We start from the raw sequence: 23,271 nt of genomic DNA, 5'->3' as shown, positions 1-23,271 counted from the left end.
TTTCAACTCTCGAACATGATACTAAGGATCTCTTTGAGATTGGTTGCATTTTAGGGGACTGCAGTGCTTATTTGAATGCTTTCAATTCTATTAAGTTGAGTCACATTTACTGTGAAGTAAATGGTGTTGCATATTAAATTAGTGCGCACCTTACTAGTTTTTTTTTTTTTTTTTGATGATTTTTCTGTTAGAAGAGACTCATGGTATTATTCAGGACGTTCTTTATGAAAATTTGTGTAGTATTTCTCAAATTTCAGTTTTTATGTCCCCTCCGTTGTATATTTAATCATCAATAAATAAGTCGGGCGTAGGATTGAGCCTCCCAGATTGGTTATGTTCTGAACCCTTTAAAATAAAATCAAAACCCATAACTTAGTACAAAGTACAAATTCAGAGTAATGGTTTTAAAGTTACAACATATTATATTTATCATGTAAACTATCTTCTTGGAAACAAAAGATTATATCATAATTACTTTATTCAATGAATAATGAAAGGCCAAAATATTCTACATTTTTGGCGACAAACAAACCATGGCAAAGTATTTCTTGATTAATATTATGAAGATAACACTCTTGGTGATTACAATTCATCGGCACAAATATTTTCTAATAAAACTATGAATGTAACACTTTGGCCGACCAAATTTCGTCAGCATAAGTATTTATCGATTAAAATGAAGAATACAAAACTCTTATATTTTTTTTTCCTTTTCGAATAAAGAGATAATATTATTGATTGAATGCCAGAAATGACATATACATCAACTCCACGACTCCGATAATATCTCTAGATCTAAGCATACAAAGACTTGACAAATACATTGAGGGAAAAATTCATCTATGAGAGCAACGGTGCTATCCCTAAACCCTAGCCTCCCAAGGCTGGGCGATCTATTTCCGGCCATCTCTAGCCGACCTCTAAGCCAGCCTTGGATCTGGCCATCACACAGTCTGGTAACCAAAAGATGGAGGGCGGGGCGAGTTCCGCCTCACCACCAAGCTTTATTTGATCCGGTAATCTCTGCTTTCTCCAGCGAAGAATGGAACGAAATCGATCAGACACTCCTTGTCAATCTGATCTCGTTCAAAAATTCCTTGTGGTTTGATCTGTTCGGACCGAAGACCTGTGCGGCGGTTGGAGGCGCGCTATTACACGCCTGGGACGATGAGAGGCTGATGATTTCAGCGAAGATGGCTGCTGGTGGCGAATCAGTGGGGCAGGCGTTGTACCGCTTTTGGGCTCCTTTCTGCACTCAGCTCTCGGTGGCGTTGATGGCGGAGACGCCTGCGACTCTGGTGGCGGAGGAAGCATGCTGGTGGGTCCTTGGGCTCCTTGGGCCGCTAGGTGCGACTGCAGCACTGAAATCCAGTTTTGGGCCAGTCTCTTGGGTCCAGAATGGGCAGTGGGTCTTTGGACCCTTTTTAAATTAGTTTTGGCTATAACTAGCCTATTACTATGCGATTAGTTCATAGTTATAAGCTCACTTTTGAATAAGTGAGCAATAAGAAAATACAATTAATTATGAAATACTTTTGTCTAGTCCTTCAGGTAAGTCGTATTCAAACAATTAATTTTGAACTATATTCCTTTTTTTTTTGTACATACAAATTTCTCAAATTTGCAGACTACGTTTGGAAATGGCTTATTGCCAATCTATAAGAGACGAGAAACTTTAGTAAGCTAGGTGCAATATTGGAACCCGAGACAACAAGGGAGTAAAGCATGTGTCTTACCCCTCCTCTTGTATGAGGACAAACTTTGCAATTTAGATTCAGTTGAATGAAAGTAATTACCTGGGAAGCATATTCCTCATCTAATAATACAGGTCATTCCATTTAATGAACGTATTATTTTTCCTTCATTTATAGGTAAATAATGATGTTTGATTCATGATTGACTTGCCAAATAGATAAAAGAAAAAAGAAAAAGAAACAGAATTACAAGGGAGGGTAGCTAGGGCAATTTGTAAAAAAGAATTGACATAAAGTAATATAAAAATAGAGGGGGTGTGTAAATAGATAAAATGAGTGTGTGAATAGCAGCTCCCTATATATATATATATATATATATATATATATATATATATTAGCAAGCAAATTACCACTACCTACACTTTTAGTCCATAAATTACCATTAGCAGGCCTGTTTTTTTAAATTCCCATGCGGTACTGTTCACTTTTTGAATTATTTCTATTGGTAAGTAATTTACGAATCTGCCATTGTGAGTTTGATAATGTGAATTAACACTGCTGAATGTCAGTAGCATTGTGAAGAAATAATATTTCTATATTCCATCTTTGTTTTTCTTAGAAACAACTCATTTATTTAATAATTCCAAAAACTATTTATAAATATTACAATATGAAACTTGAACAATATATCATTTATTTCTGGCTTTGCTGCTTGCACATACAAGTTGCATTGAATTTCACCTCTTCTCATGGTGAAGAAGTTTCTCCAGCAGGATTTCCTGGAGTACTGACCCTCAGTAGTATATTGACCCCCAGTAGTATACTGACCCTCACTGATCCCCAGTAGTATACTGACCCCCAGTAGTATACTAGCCTGGCCTTATTGCGTTTGCTCACATGAGCATTGCTTTCATTAGCTCCATCCTGCAAGTCAACCAGCAACACAGAGCATAAACATAAACATAACTAAAGCATTACACAACACCACCAATCCCATAAGAAACTAACATAAACACAAAACTAAAGCTACTGACCCTCAATATAAAACTGACAATCAGACTATAGCTACTGACCTGCAAACGAAATTTGCTGAGTCCTGCAGAAATAACAAACAAATTAAGATTAGTACAGCTCCACCAAATTGTGAAACAAATAAACAACACACAGTCCATTATAGCTTACCCAAAACCAGTGACATCATACACAAATGCAAAGAAAGCAACAAAAAATGCTTTTCTTCTCATGTGTAATAACCCAAACCAACAATCAAATCCTAGGAGGTACTCTAGACTTCAAAAAGGCAATTGAGGGAGATTAAACGTCTAGAATTTACAACAGAAAAAAAATCTCTAAAGACTCCCAAACACTATCTAATTGAGATACTAAAGACATGACCCACCACAAAAACTTGGCCTCTTTCACTAAGCAAACAAGGTGACTACACAAATCAACAAGCTTTTCTACTTTGCTCAGTTCTAGCTCCCAAAAATGGAACATGCAGAAAAAATTAGTCAAAAAACCCCAAGTCCTAGCATTTTTCTATCTCCCTCGCTATTACAACAAGCAAACCTAACCAAGCCCCAAACCACGACTCCCCAATGCAACGAACTCCACAAATTACAACACAAAACAACTCTAGGGCACACAAATGCCAACACCTAAACTCAGATCCAACCAAAACAAACCGAATTCTCTCCTAATCGAAAATATACCTCTTCTTCAAAGTCATAGTCCTTCTCGACCGGCACAGCCTCGTCATCGGAGCCGCGGGAGTTGTCCTCGGCGGCGTCTTCATCGTCGGAGTTGGCGGAGCGAGCGACGGCCTCTACCTCTTCCTCGTCCTCTTCGTCGTTGATCGGCTCCTCCTCCTTGGAATTGGATAGGGCTTCGTCAGAAGAGACCTGGGGCTTCGTTTTGGGGGTCAGTAGCCTCAGTAGTTCCTCTTCACCACTAGCTTTGCCGCCGCATCCAAGATCTATTGCCTCGCCGTCGGAGCCTCGATTCGTTGCTTCGCTGTCGGAACCTTGCTTTGTTGCTTCGCCGCCGCCGGAACCTCGCTTTGTTGCTTCGCCGCTGAAATGGAGGTTTTGATTTGGGGAGAAATAGAGGTTTTGATTTTGGGGAGAAATGGATCTGTGAGAGAGAGAGAGAGAGAGGTTTTGATTTGGGGAGAAATGGAGGTTTTGATTTTGGGGAGAAATGGATCTGTGAGAGAGAGAGGGAGAGAGCTGATGTATCGTGATAGAGTGGCAATTTTCGTAATTTCATAAAACTTTAACTATCCTTTATGTTTTTAATGCAAATGAACAGTGACCGCATGGGAACCACATCTCTAGCCTTTGCGCACGGGAAAGAAATATGAGAATTTGTAGTTAATGGTCATTACCTCTACTATTATTAAGAGAAGATGTGTTGTTAGCTAAAATTAATTTTTCTTTATTAAAATATCATGGATTACATTTTAACATCAGGGACAAAAATGTAAAAAGAAAAATAAAACAATAAAAAACATAAAATAAAAGAAAATAAAATTTTCAAACTCTCCACTCTCACAATTGCAATTATAACATCCCACTACTCTCACACTCATCCGGTGTGTAGACATTTTCTAGTATATATTAAAGGAACAAATCAATGAGCTAGTACATCACATATGGATCAATGACATTAACTGAGACCACCAAATATACTATAATGCGGGATCATGGAATAATTTTTTCTGGCCCTGCAGATTTGCTTCAATCATATAAAGATTGAAACTGACAACATAATTAAGGTAATGATAACGTAATTAGAGGCACACAAAAAAAGGTTTGTGCATGGTGATTTGTATGCAATATGATCTTTTTGTTGACTTCATGGATTCCATACAGAAATTTGCATATGATACTAGTAGTTAGAGAAAGATTTGTTTGTCTATATAACTGGATGATTTGTTTCATCTTTCCAATAGTCTTTCCATAGGGAAGATTATCTTTATATGGATTTATATCCATCGAGGACGATTTGTTTCCCCGGTTACAACAAGATTTCTTCAAGGTGATAGAACCCTAGTTTCTTATTGTCTAATAATATTCAGTAAGTTTACACATAGATTTGTCATATTAAGTAGTTGCACTGACTTGATAGGAGTTAGAATAAGCAAAACCCTCTCATGTTTCGAGGGGATTATCTGTTCCGAATTCAGCATTATTTTGTCAATGTGGTAGAAACCGAGTTTCTTATTGCCTATAATATTTCAAGTTTACACATAGATTTGTCATATTAAGTAGTTGCACCGACTTGCTAGGAGTTCGAATAAGCAAAACCATGAGTACAGTTTATTTCCTCTTTTAATATTGTTGATCTGTTACATATCATCGATTTGCATATGTGCAAGTTATGTGAGTGGCTGAATGTATTTGCTATGTTGTCATGAGTTAATCTCTCATCTGACTGGGCTCAAGTTTCTTGATGCAGCATCAGTTATTGGGATCTTCTGATAAACTTTCAGGTCATTCAATATTTGTTGATGATGTACCACTCTTATTCTTTTTGCTATCATCTCTGTATTGGTTGTTCTAACCAAGGGAAATCTGCCATGCACTTTCGAGTAGAGAGGAATGAGGATCACCTCCTGCTGTAATTCCAATCATTCATAACTTGTATGGGTTCTCTCCTTTTTCGTGGTGCAAGATTTTTCACATATATGCAATGCAAGCCTACCGAATAGTCACAATTATCTCATGACAAAATATCTGTCACAATTCTTTGACAACATGGACTGCAAGTTTGGAAATGAAAAATTTGTTTGATTTGTTTCTTAGGACAGATCAATGATGAGTCATAGATAAAGGTGAGAAATTAGATGATGGTTTTGGATGGGAACAACTCAAAAACTTTCAACAGTTTCGTTTCCCCAATATGTATATGAGTTATTTGGTGAAATATTGGAGGAAACTAACAGGTACATAAGATATAATGAAGCTATGTAGATTATATATCTTTTTATTTGACTAGTTTTCATAAAGAGGTGCATACATTGCAAATCAAAAGTTTTTCAGTTACATCTTTTGAATAGAATTCTGTCATCCACATTATAATTAAATAAAAAGTAAAACACAAACCATTAGTTTGTAAATGAGGATGAATTAAGGATAGGCTTGCACACCTTGTTAGTTTTTCCATTAATGATGTATGGTTAGATGAAACTTTTGCTATTATTGAGGATGTTCTATACAAGGATATGTGTCATTTTTCTTATGTAGTTCGGAGTTCAGGTTTTATGTCTCCCTTAGAGATGGCAAAAATCCCTAGTGGAGTGGAGCTCTATTGGGTACCCGCCCCTAATGGGGGGTGAATTAGAGGGGACAAATGGGGAATGGGGATGGGGATCCCCAATCCCCACTATCTAAGATTGAGGATGGTATTGTGATTCCCATCCCCAAACCCGCCCCAGTAATATATACATATATTTAACTTATATATTTTTTAATTTATTTTTTTGTAATATAAATCACAAATATATATATTTACTACTTTACTTTAATGGCTACACTTTTACTTTAATGGTGTTTTGACTTTTGCACTCACTGAATTATGATTTATGAATTTAATCATGTTTTAAATTTATTTGTTGTAGATTTTGATTTTAAAAAAGGCAATATGAGAAAAAATTATTTTATTTATTAAATTCTTATTAGGGATTTGGGGCGGGTTTGGAGGCTTACCTAGTGAGGATGGGGTTGGGGAATCCCCAATATATTTTTATTGGGGATTGGGGCGGGGATGAGGTAGAGAATGACTCCAGGGACGGGGATGGTATTGTGATCCCCATTCCCAACCCGCCCCAATGCCAATAAGAAAAAGGATGGCATTTCTTTGTAGAAAAAGGATGGCAGATCACGGCAATCAAGCGAATACCGTAAATCATGATGGAAACCATACCCATTCAAGGATTTGAAGGGTGATTTTTAATAGTTTGTGAGTATTGTGGTTATCATTTTTTTAAAAAAAATATTATGGTGCCACTGCTAATGCTCTTTGTATAGACTAGAGAATGTAGTGGCATTGTTTTGCCATATATTATTTTGGTGAGAAAGTAGGGAATAATTTTCCAATGAACAAAGCGGTTGTTTTGATTGATAGCATGTTCTTTCTTTTCAAATGTAGTTGTTTTTTCGGTAATCTAGACTTTTCGTTTTCTTTTTACTAAATAAATTTTATTGAAATTGTTTGTTGAGTAAGGGTAGGTGAACCACCTTTTGATGTACCATTTGGAACCACTCTATGTGGCAGTTAATCTGGCATAACTATTCACGAATCATAAACTTTCATTAAATGATGTGGCAATTCCACATCAGCTGCTACATAAGGTGAACTCTAGGCAGCACACCAAAAAGTGGTTCACTTTGTTTAAGGAAACAAGATGCAAGAGCGATTGACGAAAGAATTGTGTCTATTCATTGATAATAGAAGCCCTATATATAGGGATTACAAAGTACAATTTCTTGGAGTACAAGGATTCCTATTCTAACTTGAAATATATATGAATTCTCTCTTATTACAACTATAGAACTAATCCTAATTTGACAAGGTACACTAAAGTCAACATCCTTTAACACACTTAACATTATTACTATTTCCTAACCTTTAGCGTTGATGTTTCTCCGAATTTGATCGACACTAAATTGGTAAAGAGATTGAAGCTTAGTCTTCGTTTGTCTGATATTCAACGATTTACTCAGACTAAAATTTTGTCATATTTTGAAGTTCTACCAACTTGCTAGGACTTAGAATAAGTGAAATCACGAGTACAATTTATTTCAACTTTTTACCTTGTTCATCTATTGATTTGAAATAGTCACTTAAATAAAATCATTTAACTACACATCACATTGCGCATACTCACCATATACTGTGGCTGTCTTTGAGTCTAAGTTTATTGCTGGTACACATTGTATATTCATCTAGCTTTTCCTTATGTTTTGCACCCTAGTTTTTTTACCACAAAATATGCAATCCTGCAAGCTCATTGTGCCTGCTTCACGCATGCAACTGCTATGTGGGTGGTTGAATTTGTCATGTTTTCACTAAGTTAATCTCTCAACTGACTATGGTTGAGTTTCTTGAACGGCAGCACAAGTTGAGATCTCGTGATAAGCTTTTGTTGATGATGTACTACTCTTTTCACTAACGTCTATGTATTTTGTAATGGAGCCATGTCAAACATTGATTGAAATTTAATCTGGTTATGAAATTGGTTGTTTCTAACTGAGGGAAACTTGTCGTGCACTTTTGCGTAGGGAGGATGGCCTCGCATTACAAAGCATTTTCTATCTTCCATAACTTGTGTGGATTCTCTCTTCTTTTTCAGGTGGAGGATTTCTCACACTTTCTTTATGAACTGTCACAATTATCTCCTAACCAAAAGATTGTTGCAATTATACGACTACATTGCGAATACATAGATAATTTGTGTCTTTTCAATTGTTTATGAAGAGAAAAAGAAGTTGGGAAAATGATAGTTGATGTTTCAGTTCATTTCATTCATTTACGAAACAACCTTAAAACCTTCAATAGTAGATTCTTCCTTCACCCAACTTATATATATATATATATATATTTGGATACTATATCTTTATTTCCATATCCAGTAAAATATTGAAGGAAACTAAATGGTCTATACAATATGAATTTATATGAATTTTATTGCTTTCTACTGACTTCATCGATCCATATGGATATTTGAATACCATGGGAACGCAATGTGAGGTGATTACAAGAAAAGGAAGAGAAAGGTAAAAACCAAGATGAGGTAAGAGCAATGACTAATGAGTCTACCACAACCGCCACTAGGTTTCATGCTCGTCATTCTTTGATCAACCTGCGGCATACAAAAAGTGTTGAAAGAACTTTTGTCATTAGAGGAAAATTTGAAAGAGAAATGAATGAGACTCGTAGAATTGAATTTTAAATAGAGGTTGATGTGAATTAAGTTCACATACCACCATAGCACCATAACTCTACAATAGAATGTTCAACGACTTCCGGCTGAACATTATGTTAGAACGTAAATACGTAGGTAAGGTACAAGCTAAAAGAATTAAAGGTTCAATTCAAATATAAACTTTGAATCCTGCAAAAACAAAAAAAACATAAACCTCAAATGATCCACTAAAAAGAAAAATAATAAAAGTGCATATTAATTTCATCAATTCAACCACAAAAACAACAAATATATAACAAAAATCTAGTTTTTGTTTAAGGAAAACTGAAATTGGGAGAGAATTGAGTCGTGCTTTCATTGATAATAGAGGCCTCTTTATATAGAGGATTTCAAGCATAGAGATGGAGTTTTACATGGTGTTTGGCTCCAATTTTGTTGCAGCTGGTCAACATTTTGGGTCCAAACACATGGAAACATAATCGTACATTGATTGGATATCTCCTAAGATTCTCCGAGAATATCTCTAATATAAACCCTATTTCAACTAGAGCAAGTAATCTCGAGTTTGAGCCAGACACATATTCTGGATTTACTTGAACACTCCCCCTTGTGTCGCCCAAACGTGGTGCTCCTCTCGTTGCCTCATTAAAAACCTTGCCGAGTAACAAAAACCCTGTGGGACAAAAATAACCTCGGTCGAAGGGGAAAAAGAGCACAACACACCCTTCACGTTTCGAGACCATACATGTAGACACCTCCCCCTGATGTCTACATCTCCCCCTGATGACAATGGTCATGGGAGTTCGGATAACTTCCGCAAACGATGCTACCAACATGTTTCCCAAAAGTGGAATTTAGGCAATTACTTAGTGAGCAAGTCTGCCACACTGTCCTCAGATTGAACCTAGTTCACTTTAATCTTGAGGAGAGTCTGTTGTTGCTGATTATACTTGGTGTGGTCGCTTTTGATGTAGCCTTGCTTCAAAACAAGCAGCATATCCTATATGCTCGTAGGCTCATCTGTGGTAGACTTCAAACCACAATTTTTCGAACATGCGTAATTATGGATCCAATCCATATACATTCACGAACCACTTCGTGAAGAGCAATGATCTCTACATTGTTCGAAGATATAGCGACTAGGGTCTGTTCTGTAGACCTCCAAGATATCATGGTCTTTACCCATGGTGAACACTTAAACCAGTTTGGCAATGACCTTTGTGTGGGTAAGAGCGATACCCAACATCAGCAAAACCTTCCAAAACACTTATGTCATTTTGGGATGGGGATAGAGGACGCAGGCCAGAGTTGACGGTGTTCCTAGTGTGTGATGGGTCTAAATCCATCATCTCTCTGTAGGGATAAAGCATGCCCATATCAGTTGTACATCTCTAGTATCGAAAGATATCTTTTACACCAATCCAATGGCGTTGCGTTCGCACAAAGCTATACCTTAGCTAACAAGTTCATGGCAAATGAGATGTCCGGTCTTATGCATTGAGCTAAGTACAATAATGCGCCTATTGTACTTAAGTAAGGCACTACTGCCTCTAGCACATCTTCGTCATCATCCTTTGGACGAAGAGGATCATTTTCAGGATCAAAACTACGGACGATCATGGGGGTGCTTGAAGGATTGACCTTGTCAAAATGCCTAAGCATCTATCAACACGATGCTCAAGTTCCAAACCGAGACATAATCATGTTCTCCCAAAATCCTTCATCTCAAAATCAGATTTCAAGTGTTCAGCGGTTTCCCTCAACTCTTTAAGGGCTTCTAATAAAGATCACGTCCAACATGAACCGCGATAGAATCCGAAACTTGTTATGAAAACGCGTGAGCATATCCCTTCCCAATCAAGTAGTCACTTTAGTGAGCGTTTCAACCTCTTTATAAACACGCTCCATGGTCTAGAGCCACTTGACTTGGGTAAATGAAGTTCACCATGAACCTTCATGTATATTCCGTATCTAGATCCCTATAGAGATACGTAGTGACCACATTCGTAAGCTGCATGTTCAGTTATTTGGAAACTACCAAACTGACAGGGTAGTGGCGTGCAATGACATCCATTACGAGAAAGTATGACTCATTGTAATCGATTCCAGGGCGTTTTGTGAGAAGCCTTGCGCCATAAGGCGAGATTGCCATCTCTTTTTCTCATCATGCTTTCTAACGAAGACCCATTAGTCAATAGGTTTTATGTTAGGAGGTATTGGCATCACCGGCTCAAAAACCTTCCTTTTCGTTAGAGAATTCAACTTAACCTGGATCACATATTTCCATTTAGGCCAAATCTCTCTATGTTGGCATTTATTCATCAACGGAGCGTGGTTCGATATCATCGGACTCAACAAACTCATGCGCAACTACATCATCAATTATGATGGAGTTTCTATCCCACGTCTCATGTACACTAGTGTAATTTTCATAAAGCTCTATATTATCAGGAATAGGTTCTGACGTTGAGGCGTCCCCCAACGATAACCATAATCCGGAAGATTCTTATGAGACGGATTTTGAGTCTTGATGATCAAAGGATTGGAATGTGCCAAAGTATCCTTCGAACCCACGGGTCTCCCACGCATCCTAGCTGGGGCCATGGCCTATAACGCCATAGTGCCACTATCTTTGGTGTTAGTGCCATGCCTACCTCCGTGTAGGGTGGCGCTATGTCCTCTCGTAGGGACGTCCATCCTTGCAGGCATATTCGCAGCAGATGTGTGTGTTCTCGTCACTTTAATAGGGATCGAGATGAGACATAGTGAGGACAGACCAAGACAATTCTTGTCGTTCCTGCTGAACATTCGTGTTCTTATCTCCCCCTAACGACGGGAAGACTGTCTCATCAAAGTAACAACCCGAAAATCTAGCGGTAATGAGATCGCCTTGCAAGGGTATTAAGTGGCGGACGATTGTTGGAGTCTCAAATCCAACGTAGTTGGCCATTCGTCTGTAAAGACCCATCATAGAGCGTTGTGGCGGCGCAATTGGCACATAAATGGCTCACTCAAATGTGCGTAAGTACAATACTTGTACCCAGTCACTAGCTGTAACGCCGAGATAGATTGAGTGGCGGTAGGTCGTAGACGAATTAGCATAGCTGCATGCGATATTGCATCACCCCAAGCGGATATAAGGAGATTGGTGCGCATTACCAATGTCCTGACTACCATTGTAGTCGTTTTTGCGAAACCATTTGGGTGTGTTCATGAGAATATGATGTCCAACATCAGTCCCATTGCAATATCCATCGAAAGTCGTCGATGTAAACCCTCTAGCATCGTCAAGTCCAATTGACGGAATAGGATGAACCGGGGAGTGAGCCCGTTGTCATATGATATTTGCTAGGAGTGTAGCATAAGTAGCATTTACAAGTGGACAATGGCACAACACGCGACCAGCGTGTTTGCGTGTCAACCAACATCATGAAATATTTAAACGTCCGCATGTTGGTTGAATCAGTCCACAGAATCCCCATGGATTCTATGTAAGAACAGAATAAGTATTTTCATATCCTTTGCATAGGACGGTCTCAGTCCTAATTTCCCTAATGAACGGGCTTTGTAAAACGAGAGAGAGGCTTTAGAAGCAACCAATGAGGATTTTGGTTGGGCCTGAGCGTTTGAAACGCTATTTGAAGCAAGTTGGTGATTGTAGCATCACCTGGGTCGCCATCACCATGATGGACGCCATCCATGGTGTCATAGATAGGGACTGTGCCAGCCCTAGGCTGGTGGTGGACGGCGGTGGCTGTCACACTTAGTCCAAGAATCAACCTTTGATTCATGCTTCATTTCGCTCGAGAGAATAGATGTCCGTGTGAAGTCTTTTGTAGACGGATCATCATATCATGACTAGGATGATCTATCCTGTCGTGAAAAAGTCAATATGTGTCTAAATCCAAGAGATCTTCTCTCATAACTTTTATTGGCTTAATAGCTCGAATAGTGACATAGAGTCCACTAGAGAGACACATAAACTTCTCTAAGATGCGCCTTTGTTCACAATCATTAGAAGTATTGCAAAGGAACTCATTTCCGTTCTCTACATGCGTTTTCGCATGGAATCCGTTGGCTATTCATAAGGTACGATTTGCCCTAAGAGCATAGAGAGTTTTTGTGATAGTAATCAAGGTGCCATTTGGCAAGTGGAACTTGGGCTATTCCATGTCTTTGAATTAATACCGATGGCCCAGCCATCGTAGTCACAAAGTAATATGCTCAGAATTAAAATGGAGTCATAATGAAAAGAACTCGAAATTTTATTCATAAGCCAACGGAGTTACATCATTGTCTCTTTGACCAAAGAAAATCTAATCCAAAATGCTAGCTAATGCAAAACAATGATAGTCGTCTAACTTCTTTCGGTAATTCCAAAATAAATGTGACCAGGTAAGTAGAGAGATGTTGGTGGAGCAAGGCTCGCTTAAGTACCACTAATCTCATAACCTTCCTAGACATCACACTTACTTTGGGTGAGCCTACTTTGAAGAAAGACTAAACCATTGGCATTTACTACAAAAATATATGGCAATTGCCTATTACATCTCTTGGAAAAATAAAGACTTAAACAGAATTGGTGATCTATTGATCCCAGCCAGATTTGTAGTCTTCAACCCTTCACTCTAGATCATCTTCCTGATCTTCTTGTTCCAGATCGTGAGCTTCTCTTGCTTCACAATATGCTTTGTAGGAGGTGACAATTTCTTCACAAGCTTTATAAATGTGTGCCCAATGACCAGATACTCCACATCGAGAACATACATCTCTTTGCTCAGACTCCATTGATTGAGGCGCTTTGAAAGAGTCATTTAGATGGCTCTTCGTGTTGGTGGCGCCACCAACATGGCCAGAGGCGTTGCCTCCCTCTCTCTTTCCACGTTTACTTCTTCGGTTCCATGTTCGCCTATTTTGGAGGTTACCTTCCCAAGTAGAGCGATTATATGGACCAGAACGTCCAAAAGTATCCCTAAGATTAGGGTTTCGCTCTTGGCGGCCTCTCTTAGAGGCGCGACTATAATTGGATTCCGGAATATGCTCTGTTTCCATGGATCTCGAATTATAGTTCTTCACAAGGATGTTGTCATGCTTTTCAGCGACATTCATAGCTCCAATAAGCTCATGAAACCTTGTGATCCGTCCTGCAGTAACATCAATTCGATAGTTCTTAGCAACCACCAATGCAGAGACGGGGAAGGTAGAGAGAGTCTTCTCAATCAACATCACATCTGTGATCTCTTTACCACAGAATTCCATTAAGGATTTAATGCAAAGTGCTTCCGAGTTGTAGTCAAGAACTGACTTGAAATCACAGAAGCGGAGGCTATGCCATCTCACTTCTAGGTCAGGAAGCAGGGAGTCACGGACGTTGCCAAATCTTTCTTCGAGTGAGACCCACAGCCTTCTGGGGTCTTCTTCATTCATACACTCGTACTGGAGCAAATCATCCATATGACGAGTCATTAGGATGATGGCTTTCGCCTTATTTGCCTCTAAGGCTGCTCTATTTACTTACAAAGCTTGAGCTTGCTCACCAGTTAGCACGTCCTGGCTAGGCTTGAGAATCGTATCCAGGATTCCATCGGGCTTGAGATGTTGGCGGACGTCACGAACCCACCTATGATATTCAGAGTCAGTTGTTCCCAATGGAGCAAAGTCCAATTTGTTCAGGTTACTCATCTTGAAAGAGAACAAGAAATTAGGGTTAGTTTCTGAGCGAAAAAGGCTACCACGAAAACAAATAAAATTTCTGAGCGCGCTTCCAAGAAATTAGGAATTTTCGAGCGTAATCGCTTCCAAGAAATTCGATTCCAAGAGGGGTTGGATTAGATCGAAACAATGATGTTTGCGGTCGATCGTTTTATCTCATCAAACTCTAAGTTTGGAGGACTCTACAAGCTCCAAGCTTGGAGTGAGCACGAACCCCCACAGTTTGGCTTAATTTGGTCTCCCCTATGATAAAGAAAGGGGGGTAGAAGAAGGGAGGTTGCAAGTCCCCGAAAAAGAAGACAAATTGAATTTAAAAAAAACTCTAAAAAACGGGAACTTTTAGTAAAAAAATACCTTGAAATAGGTCGCCGGAAAATTTGGCCGGAAAATGTCGACTGAAATTGCCGGAAATGTGGTTGACCGAGGGTTAATCGGCAAGCTGACCGAGCTGAAGTGGCAGTGGGTCCGGTTCCTGACGTGGCAGTGGGGTCGTTGCTGACGTGGCAGTGGCGTCCAGCGCTGATGTGGCAGTGGGTCCGGTGCTTTGACCTTTTCTGGGCTTTTCCTTCTTTTGGGCTTCTCCTTCTTCTGGGCTTTTCCTTCTTTTTTTTTTCTTTTTTTTTTTTTCTGCTGGGTTTTCTGGAGGCCGGTTCTGCAACTTTTAGACCGGTTTTTTGTGTTTTGCTTCCAGTTCCTGAATGCTGAGGTCGAGACGCTACTGTGGGAAAAATTTGGTAGCAATTGGAGGTCCAGAAGGTAGTGAACCGTTGCAGGGATCCCTCTTTTTTCTTCTTGGAGGGCTGGTTCGATACTTCCGATGGCCGGTTCGGTAGTTTTCCGGCCGGTTCTAGTGGTTCCGCCGCCGGTTCTGGAATCCTGGAATTGAGAGCTTTAATATATGCGGCGGTGGTAGCTAGGGTTTGAAGGCTACGAATTTAGGGTTTCAGGGTTAGGGCTTCGTGCTGAAAACGTGTTTAAGAAAAACTGAATTGGGAGAGAATTGAGTCGTACTTTTATTGATAATAGGGGCCTCTTTATATAGAGGATTACAAGCATAGAGATAGAGTTGTACATGGAAACATAATCGTACATTGATTGGATATCTCCTAAGATTCTCCGAGAATATCTCTAATATAAACCTTATTTTAACTAGAGCAAGTAATCTCGAGTTTGGGCCAGACACATATTCTGGATTTACTTGAACAGTTTTACTATTATTGAGGGAACACCTGTCACCATGTTTTGGGTTTTATTCCCAAAATAACCCTAAACAAATTAGAAAAATTAATATTAAGAGTTGAGGGAGGAAAGGGAATGTCGAATATTTTCTCACAACTTAATATATAAAAAAATGTTCTCCCTACTAGAGCTATTGGCCTTCATGATGGTTGACTCAAAGATTGGAACAAGGTTCTCAGAATCTTTGTTGAAGGAGACTTCGAACTCATCATTAACTCTCTCAATAGAAGTAGTGATATTCCTTCAAGGCTCAAGTCCATTGTTCATGACATCCCACCAATTATTAAGTCTCTCTCTTCAATCATCTTTCAGCATGTTCTAAGAGAAACAAGTTTTACAACAAATGCTCTGGCTAACTTGAGTCATTCAATTAGGGGTGAGACTTTCTCCCCGTGTGTTAATGGCTTACAAAAAAAAAAAAACCAAATTTTTTTCTTTCTTTTTTGGTCTTTGAAAACATATCTCTACTACTATAAAGAGAAATCAAAATTTAGTGTCAAAGACTTCATTTTTGGTTTGCAATAAATGTCTTTTACAATAAAAATAAAAACTCATAATGAAATAATCTCAAAGAATTGTTACGAGAATCTACAAAAACACAAAAAATATAAAATTAAGGATGTAGGTGAAAAGAAAACTTTCACATTCTCTTTCTTTCAATAATAAAACTGACATGGCACATATATAAGACTAGTAATAATAAAAAAAACGTCCCTAAAATATTTGTTTTTTATCTATAAATAAAATAAAGACAGAGATATTTGGCAAAACTGCATACGCGGGATTTGACGTGGCAGGAGACGATTGGAGGAAGAGGCGTGGAAGGGTAGTCCACGTAGACAAAATAACCTTCAAACGCTTTGCACTATATAAGCAAAATAATTTCAGGGCCATTGGAGTCAAACACGCTCTCTCCCTTCTTCAATCTTCAAACAACTCTCGCCTTCAGCAACTCAGGCAAGTTCTCGTCTACGCCATGCAATCTTCAATTTCGTATTTCAATTATCAATTAATTTGATCTGGGAATTTTACATTGCTTTCGTGATTGGATCTTGGTTCCCATTCACGGATCTGGGGTTTAGGGTCTCTTAATTGTCTATATTATCATGTTTTAGAAGTTTTGTTTGATGGGTTAGATAGATTCTGGTTGTTATTTTTTGGATTTATAGCTATTTTTCTGCTGCTGATGTTCGTTGTGTGATTCGAATTCTAGATCTATACGTTATCATCATACCCTTTTGTTTCTAGTCCAACCAAGATTTAGAATTGAGCTGGGTTTTGGGTACAGAGTTGATGAGCTATGAAGATTTTTATCAATTATTGTGAATAATTCTGCATGCAATTGATTAGTCTTTTGGTTATGCTATCAGAATTGCTAATAGGAATCGAATTCGTGTGTGTGTTGTTTTGTGATACCCAACTGGAATCGGGAAGAAACTTGGGTTTGCATTAGGATTTGGTAGAATCAATTTTAGTACTCTGTTTTAGAAGTTTTCTATTATTCTCTTTTTGTGTGGATTCTATTTGTGAATGGTTTGTTTTTAGATGCGTAACAATATATGTTTTGGATTGGGAGACTAAACGTGTGATTGGGTTCTCCAGAAAAATGGTTCTAGGCGGTGGAGCAGCTCCCCCAAGAGGAAGTGCCGCAGCTACTGCAAGCATGCGCCGAAGGAGGACGACGAGTGGTGGCGGTGGTGCTTCTGGAGGTGCAGCCGGGACAATGCTCCAGTTCTACACTGACGATGCCCCAGGACTCAAGATCTCCCCGAATGTTGTTCTCATCATGAGCATTGGTTTCATTGCCTTTGTTGCTGTTCTTCATGTCATGGGAAAGCTCTACTTTGTGCGCTCTGCTTAGAGAGGTTCTGTGTACTGAACATAGGAAACAAAGTTCAATATGGTGTGTTTTTTTATATGGATCGTGAAATAATAAATAGTCTAGTTATGGGAAAAAAAAATGACAGTTTTATCAATTTACTTTGTACTAATTGAATGTTTGAAACAGTTATAGCTGTTTCAGGTTGAGTTTAGTAGAATCAGAGGCTGCTTTTTTGGTACTGAAATTTTGGTCTCTCATCTACAAATTGAATACACTTTTTGGCTATTCTGTTGAAATTATACAATGAGCATGGAGTTCGATTGTTACCCAGCGAGGGTAGCGTGTATAAGCTGGTTGTGATGGTGTGAAATGGAGATTGGTCCTCTGATTCCAATGCCATCACAATTGATCACATGTCTATGACAGTTCTATTCTCTTCACCATGGTCAGATGTGGTTTGGGACCAATTTGATTCAAATAGCTTATTCTCATTTTAATGGGGGTGGAGAAAAGAGGTCAGATTGTTTGGCACAGCGATATAAATTATGCTGTGTCTAGTGTCTCTGGCATGAAAGTATATAAGGGTGGACTCAGTGTCATTCGGTGTAGGGTAGTTGATATCGTCTGCAAGATTTCAGTCTCCTATGATTTTCAAACCGAAATTGGTTGGAATTTCTCAGTTCTGATATTATTGATTTAACCAATGACGAGTTCCGTTGGGTGTTTCATGAAGGAAAGAGCGGAACTCAAGCTTCTCAAATCTCAGACCAAAAAAAAAAAAAATGCTTCTCAAATCTATAGAAGAACAAGATAAAGGCTTGAAATCCATGATCCAAATATTTTATCCCACTCTTTTGGAAGTTCAGCAAAGGTCTCCCAAGAACAATAACTATGGACAAACAAAGAAAAAAACTAGTTTTGATATATACTTCTGTACAATTTTTTCTTTTTGACTCGTCCATAGAAATGGCGGATTGACTTTGAAGTCTCCCTCATTTGGTTATCTGTAATTGAAGCCAATATCTGGATTCCAACTCGACTAGTTAATTAATGTTGATGAAAACCAATATTTATAATCCTTAATTCCAATGGTGAAAATATCGCATTGCTATGCCTTTGCATTTTGTGATATCCAGTAGAAGGTTGACCAGTGTGATTAGCATAAAGCCATAAACATAGTAGATGAGGATGGGGTTAAGTGATTGACTTCTCATTTAGTGTAGGGTATGATTAACAATTGACTTCAAGTTATTACACCTAAGGGTATTCAATAAAACATAATGATGAGTTCATAGTTGCCTACCACACATTGAACAAATTAGTTGGATTGGTTTAAATTAGAAGAAAAAAGAAGTATTATCTTCAAAAATAACTTCTTTTACGCCTGAAATTTTTCAGTCACTGATATAATTTTAAACAGTTAAAAAACTTGAGATATGACATGCTTTGAAAAATGATTAAATGATTCATCTTGCAAGAGCAGTTGGACTATTTCCGTTTTCACAAAAAAAAAAAAATAATAATAATAATAAAATTCCGTTATTCTCTCTTCTTGTCGAAGAGACGAAGGCTACGTCTAGAAATCTATGAAAAGTAGTACTAATCACAAGTCATAACCCAGTCTTCTCGGCTTTTTTTTTTTTCTTTCTTTCTTTGAAGAAAATATTCGTGGACATATGTTGAAAATCTATAATATGGCGTTACTAGAAGAACTTGAATGCCGGAGTGCGATGTGGGACAAAGTGTGTTTACCACGGAGACAGAACGTGAGTGTTGGTTTGTCTTATCCTTACACAAATTGAGTCGTGAATGGTGACTATCACAGCATTCTAATCCTTACACAAAGTCCATTCAAATCCCACGCAAAATGAAGGGAGAGAACAGAGGAGGAGAATAAAGGAGGAAGAAAAAGTTAATAGTGACTTTCACAAGCTCAAGAAGTGTCCTATAAACATGCATCTTGAACTTAATTCATTGCAAATTTGCAATACGAACATAGCAAAAGTGTGCATTGTCCTCTTTAACATATGAACAGCTCTAGGATTATGGCTTAGAATGGTGGTGATTCCAAGGGAATAATTTGTTAGCAGGGTCAGCTTAGTGATCAAGTTAGGGTTAGAGGTACTTTAATTAGAGCTATCAGTGTGTAGTTCAGATAATCTATATATCAATTTGTGGGGAATTCTTTTTCTGTAATATTTACCTTCATATAAAAATGGAGTCATGAACTTTTTTCCCCTTAGGTTATTATTATAAATAATGCATTTATCTCTCTCTTTCTCCGGGGTTTGTTTTTCCTCTTCAATGTTCAAACTCTAACCACCTCCATAATTTTATTTTTGGCAATGAATATATTACTTCCCATTCAGAGGGATTCTCATTAAATTATGTTTAGGTTAACAAATCATGTATTCATTTTTTTTTTTTTGGATCAAATTCAATAATTTATGTATTCATTGAAATAACTTTATTTCTTGTCAAAATTAAAAAGCAGTTACCAGTTTCCTTAATTACTTAATTATTTGTATGCTTCTTTCACCTAAGCATGCATGCTGAGCTTGTGGCGTGCTTCTTCCCTATTGAATCAGATTCTCTAGAGTTGGCGACCCTTCGAGATTTGAAGCATTATTAGTGCTGGGAATCTTATTTGTTAACCAAAAAACAATTATTCAAATCTTTCTACAATTTTTTTACTAATAACATCAATCAAGGTTGACAAAAAAGTCCCAACTTATAAAAAAAAGTTCTACGTTTATAAGAATTGTTAGCCCTTACCTCGCTTGTTTTAAAAAAAATAATAAAAATAAAAAGGTTAAGGGAAATGTGGGTTTCAAACTTGAGAACTCATTCAAAATTATAATGAAAAACTATTTAGTTTTTGGCGGTAGAAAAAAGATTACATTTTGCGCACGCACTTGCCATAATTCAAATGAAATTAGGCTCATAGGATGAAATAGGAGAGATGACGTAGTCTTCGTTTAAGTCATTTTAATTCTATTTTCTTTTTACTAAAATAAAACTTGTAACTTTAATTGTTAAAATCAATTATTTATACAACTGTGATTGTGGCGAGCGACCCCAACATTTTTACATCCAGAATCTTTACATGAAAACAAGATAAATTAAGAAATTAGTTTGGTGGGATTAAATCTCATCATTCAAGAGCAATGGAACCGTTGAATTTCACATGGGAAGATTGAAGGAGAGACGATAAAAATGGTAGGTGAAATCCAACAAAGTAAAAGCACAATCTACATAGTGGCTCAAATATGTATGAATCTTCCATAATGGGCCACTCAGCCTATTTGACCATCCTACAGTCTCTCCCCCAACACCATTCTTTCCGTCACTTTTTAAAGCATCAAAATCTGAGGCACTTCCCTCACTCCTCCTCTTTCCCCATCACTCTCTCTCTCTCTTTCTCTCTCTCTCTCTCTCTCTAAAACCAACCTCCCACCCATAAAAACAAACCCACATTTTCAAGAACGGAGAGATAGAGAGTGAGACAACGCAAGAACAATGATGTCCGGAGCAAGAATGAGCTCAGGTTTGTCTGATAGCCCCAAGACCACCAAAGCCACCAATAATGGACCACCCTTGTCTGCCAGGACCTTCAGAGGCTCACCAAAGCCAACCAGTAAGGTGACGCCGCGTGTCGCCGGAGCTTGGAGCATGAGTCCTCTGATAGAGGCTTTTCCTGGCTCTCCACCACCTGTTGGTAGCAGTGGCTCCAGCCCCATCAGCTCGTTGAGCTCCAAGACTTGTTCTCCCAAATCAGAGAAGACTAGTTTCTTCTCTGACATGCCTGCAAATGCGTCCACCCCAAGAAACCAGGTAGTTACTCCTTGAAAGAAAATGGTTTTGTTTGATCGTAGAAAAATGGATTCTTGCCTTGTCTCTGTTTGACATTGTTATATGGATCATGTGAATTGAGAATCATGCAAGGTGTAGCCTAAAAGGTTTGTGTGAAGATCTTAAAAGAATGGTTATTTCTCTCAAGGGTATTGAATTCTGATGATTTTTGATATTTGATGAGATGAGTATTGGATATTTTCTGATGTTGTTGATCTCTATATGACAGTTGATGATAGCATAGATTGGTTTTGAAGATGATCAATCTTCATCTTATTTCGTGTAAAAATAGTTTCATGGTTGTGAAATGGCTGAAATCTGTTAGAGTTTTGATCAATTGGTACATGAGAAAATACATGCTCTGCTTTTGATAGATTGGTTCTGAAGATGATGATCATCATCTGTTTGATAATACTCAAGATGATTGATTCCTTCTTGTAAATCTCTCCTTTTCCCATTAACTTTTCTGATTTCTATGTCTATAAACGATTTTATTTGGATTGGATTACAGGATGGGTTGGAGAATGCCAAAGACTATGGCCGGCTCTGTCTCACCAATTTCCAGAACAATCCTCACAAGGGTTCCTGCCTGAGCAAGCTGTCAATGGCCTCGAATCCTCACCATGAAATTGTTGAGCACCAATCAAACTCAGAGAGAGAGGAGAGGTCTGTTGATGAAGAGGATAGCCATTTGGCATGTGGGGAGCAGAGCACAAATGAAGAGTCCGATGGCGGCGGAAGCCCGATTGCCGGAAGAGATAAGCTGATGGAACGGCCCAAGCCGTACCATGAGTTCTTGGATGAAGTCAAGAAGCAGGAGCTGCAGGCTGAGGTTGAGGCATGGAAGAAAGCTGAGCAAATGAAGCTTATGACCAAGTGAGGAAATTTGACCTCCATTAATTTCCTTGTATGAATTTGACTATTTGAGTAAATGGTACGAATGGTTTTGTAAGTCTATTCAAACGTGTTGACAGGTTGAGAAGAGAAGAAGCTGCCATTGAGGAATGGGAATTCAAGCAGACCAGCAAGGCCTTGAAGGACATCAAAAAGCTTGAGGTACGAAATTGTCTGATTACTATTATGTTTTTGGGTCAATCTGCATAGTAGTATGTGATTACCAATAGGAGGATGCAGGAAATAACACAGTTTTATTACGGATTGAAAATTTTTAACCACTAAAGTTACAGTGCTCATTTTGCATCCTCTACTCCGAGTTTCTAATACTGCTCAACATCTCTACCAATTTTGTAGATCATATTATAGATCGCATATTTAATTATTTAATGATGGCAGCAAAATTGCTAAAGTACAAAAAACGCTAACTTAAAACATACGGTTATTACTACGTCGTTAATTAACACATTCAATCAACTGTCACATCGTAGTTTATTAATGCGGTACTTCAAAATTACTTACAGAATATGGGACCTACTTATATATATATATAGATAGATTGGCGAGTCTCATTTATTATTTTATTAGAGATGTTGTTGATATTGAACTCATTTCTATTATGTTTTTTGGTTGATAATTTGGCAGATTAAACTGGAGAAGCAACGTGCAAAAGCAGTGGAAAACACATGGAAGACAATAAGCTTGACCAAAGAGGAGGCAAACAGGAGGAAGATTAGAGCAAGGCAATGCACAATCGGAAGAATATCAGCAGTTTCAGAAAATTATCAGAAGTCCAACTCCTCCACCAAGAGCTTAGTTTGGAACAAACTCACTGTTTACTGCAAGTCCATGTATTTCAAATCTGTGCGAGGCAAGGTGCCAACATCATCACAAAGGCAACGTTCGTTAAAGTAGTTTCCTTTCTCATAAGCTATCTGACATTAGACAAAGTGGGTCTTCGGTTAACTAATTTCATGTCATCGAATAAAGTTAGATGTGTGCCAGAAATCGTTGTAACCTTATGTCATGAATAAACTTGGGTATGTGCAAGCAATCCCTTAATTTCTTGTGGAAAACAGAGCAAGTCTTTCAAAAGCAAAAAAAAGACTTGACCACATCCAGTTATGGAT

The 23,271-nt window shown here is 38.2% G+C and overlaps 2 protein-coding genes and 1 long non-coding RNA gene across 3 annotated transcripts; 2 read left to right on the top strand and 1 right to left on the bottom strand.

Annotated features, from left to right (window-relative positions):
- Positions 1 to 2,268: 2,268 nt before the first annotated feature.
- On the bottom strand, positions 2,269 to 4,033 carry LOC133713566 (uncharacterized). The gene is made up of 3 exons (XR_009848090.1): positions 3,407 to 4,033; positions 2,768 to 2,790; positions 2,269 to 2,618 (listed from the first exon to the last, which is right to left on the bottom strand). It is a non-coding gene; the product is annotated as an uncharacterized LOC133713566 (long non-coding RNA).
- Positions 4,034 to 16,419: 12,386 nt separating this feature from the next.
- LOC133715150 (protein transport protein Sec61 subunit beta) lies at positions 16,420 to 17,639 on the top strand. The gene is made up of 2 exons (XM_062141531.1): positions 16,420 to 16,530; positions 17,176 to 17,639. Exon 2 carries the CDS (start codon positions 17,180 to 17,182, stop codon positions 17,432 to 17,434), a length of 255 nt encoding a protein of 84 aa, XP_061997515.1. The 5' UTR covers positions 16,420 to 16,530; positions 17,176 to 17,179; the 3' UTR covers positions 17,435 to 17,639.
- Positions 17,640 to 20,778: 3,139 nt separating this feature from the next.
- LOC133715071 (uncharacterized) lies at positions 20,779 to 23,207 on the top strand. The gene is made up of 4 exons (XM_062141385.1): positions 20,779 to 21,229; positions 21,759 to 22,123; positions 22,222 to 22,303; positions 22,787 to 23,207. Exons 1-4 carry the CDS (start codon positions 20,915 to 20,917, stop codon positions 23,054 to 23,056), a joined length of 1,032 nt encoding a protein of 343 aa, XP_061997369.1. The 5' UTR covers positions 20,779 to 20,914; the 3' UTR covers positions 23,057 to 23,207.
- Positions 23,208 to 23,271: the final 64 nt, after the last annotated feature.

The sequence above is a fragment of the Rosa rugosa genome, chromosome 6 (assembly GCF_958449725.1).
Source record: "Rosa rugosa chromosome 6, drRosRugo1.1, whole genome shotgun sequence".
Taxonomy (NCBI): domain Eukaryota; kingdom Viridiplantae; phylum Streptophyta; class Magnoliopsida; order Rosales; family Rosaceae; genus Rosa; species Rosa rugosa.
The sequence above is the reverse complement of the archived record's forward strand: the minus strand, read 5'-3'. Positions and strand labels throughout refer to the sequence as shown.

What these genes read in the sequence shown, in the direction of transcription:
- LOC133715150 (XM_062141531.1), top strand. Translation starts at nt 17,180, where the DNA reads ATGGTTCTAGGCGGTGGAGCAGCTCCCCCAAGAGGAAGTGCCGCAGCT.
- LOC133715071 (XM_062141385.1), top strand. Translation starts at nt 20,915, where the DNA reads ATGATGTCCGGAGCAAGAATGAGCTCAGGTTTGTCTGATAGCCCCAAG. An exon ending in CGTCCACCCCAAGAAACCAG is followed by an intron (nt 21,230 to 21,758) that starts GTAGTTACTCCT and finishes ATTGGATTACAG; the next exon opens with GATGGGTTGGAGAATGCCAA. An exon ending in CAAATGAAGCTTATGACCAA is followed by an intron (nt 22,124 to 22,221) that starts GTGAGGAAATTT and finishes ACGTGTTGACAG; the next exon opens with GTTGAGAAGAGAAGAAGCTG.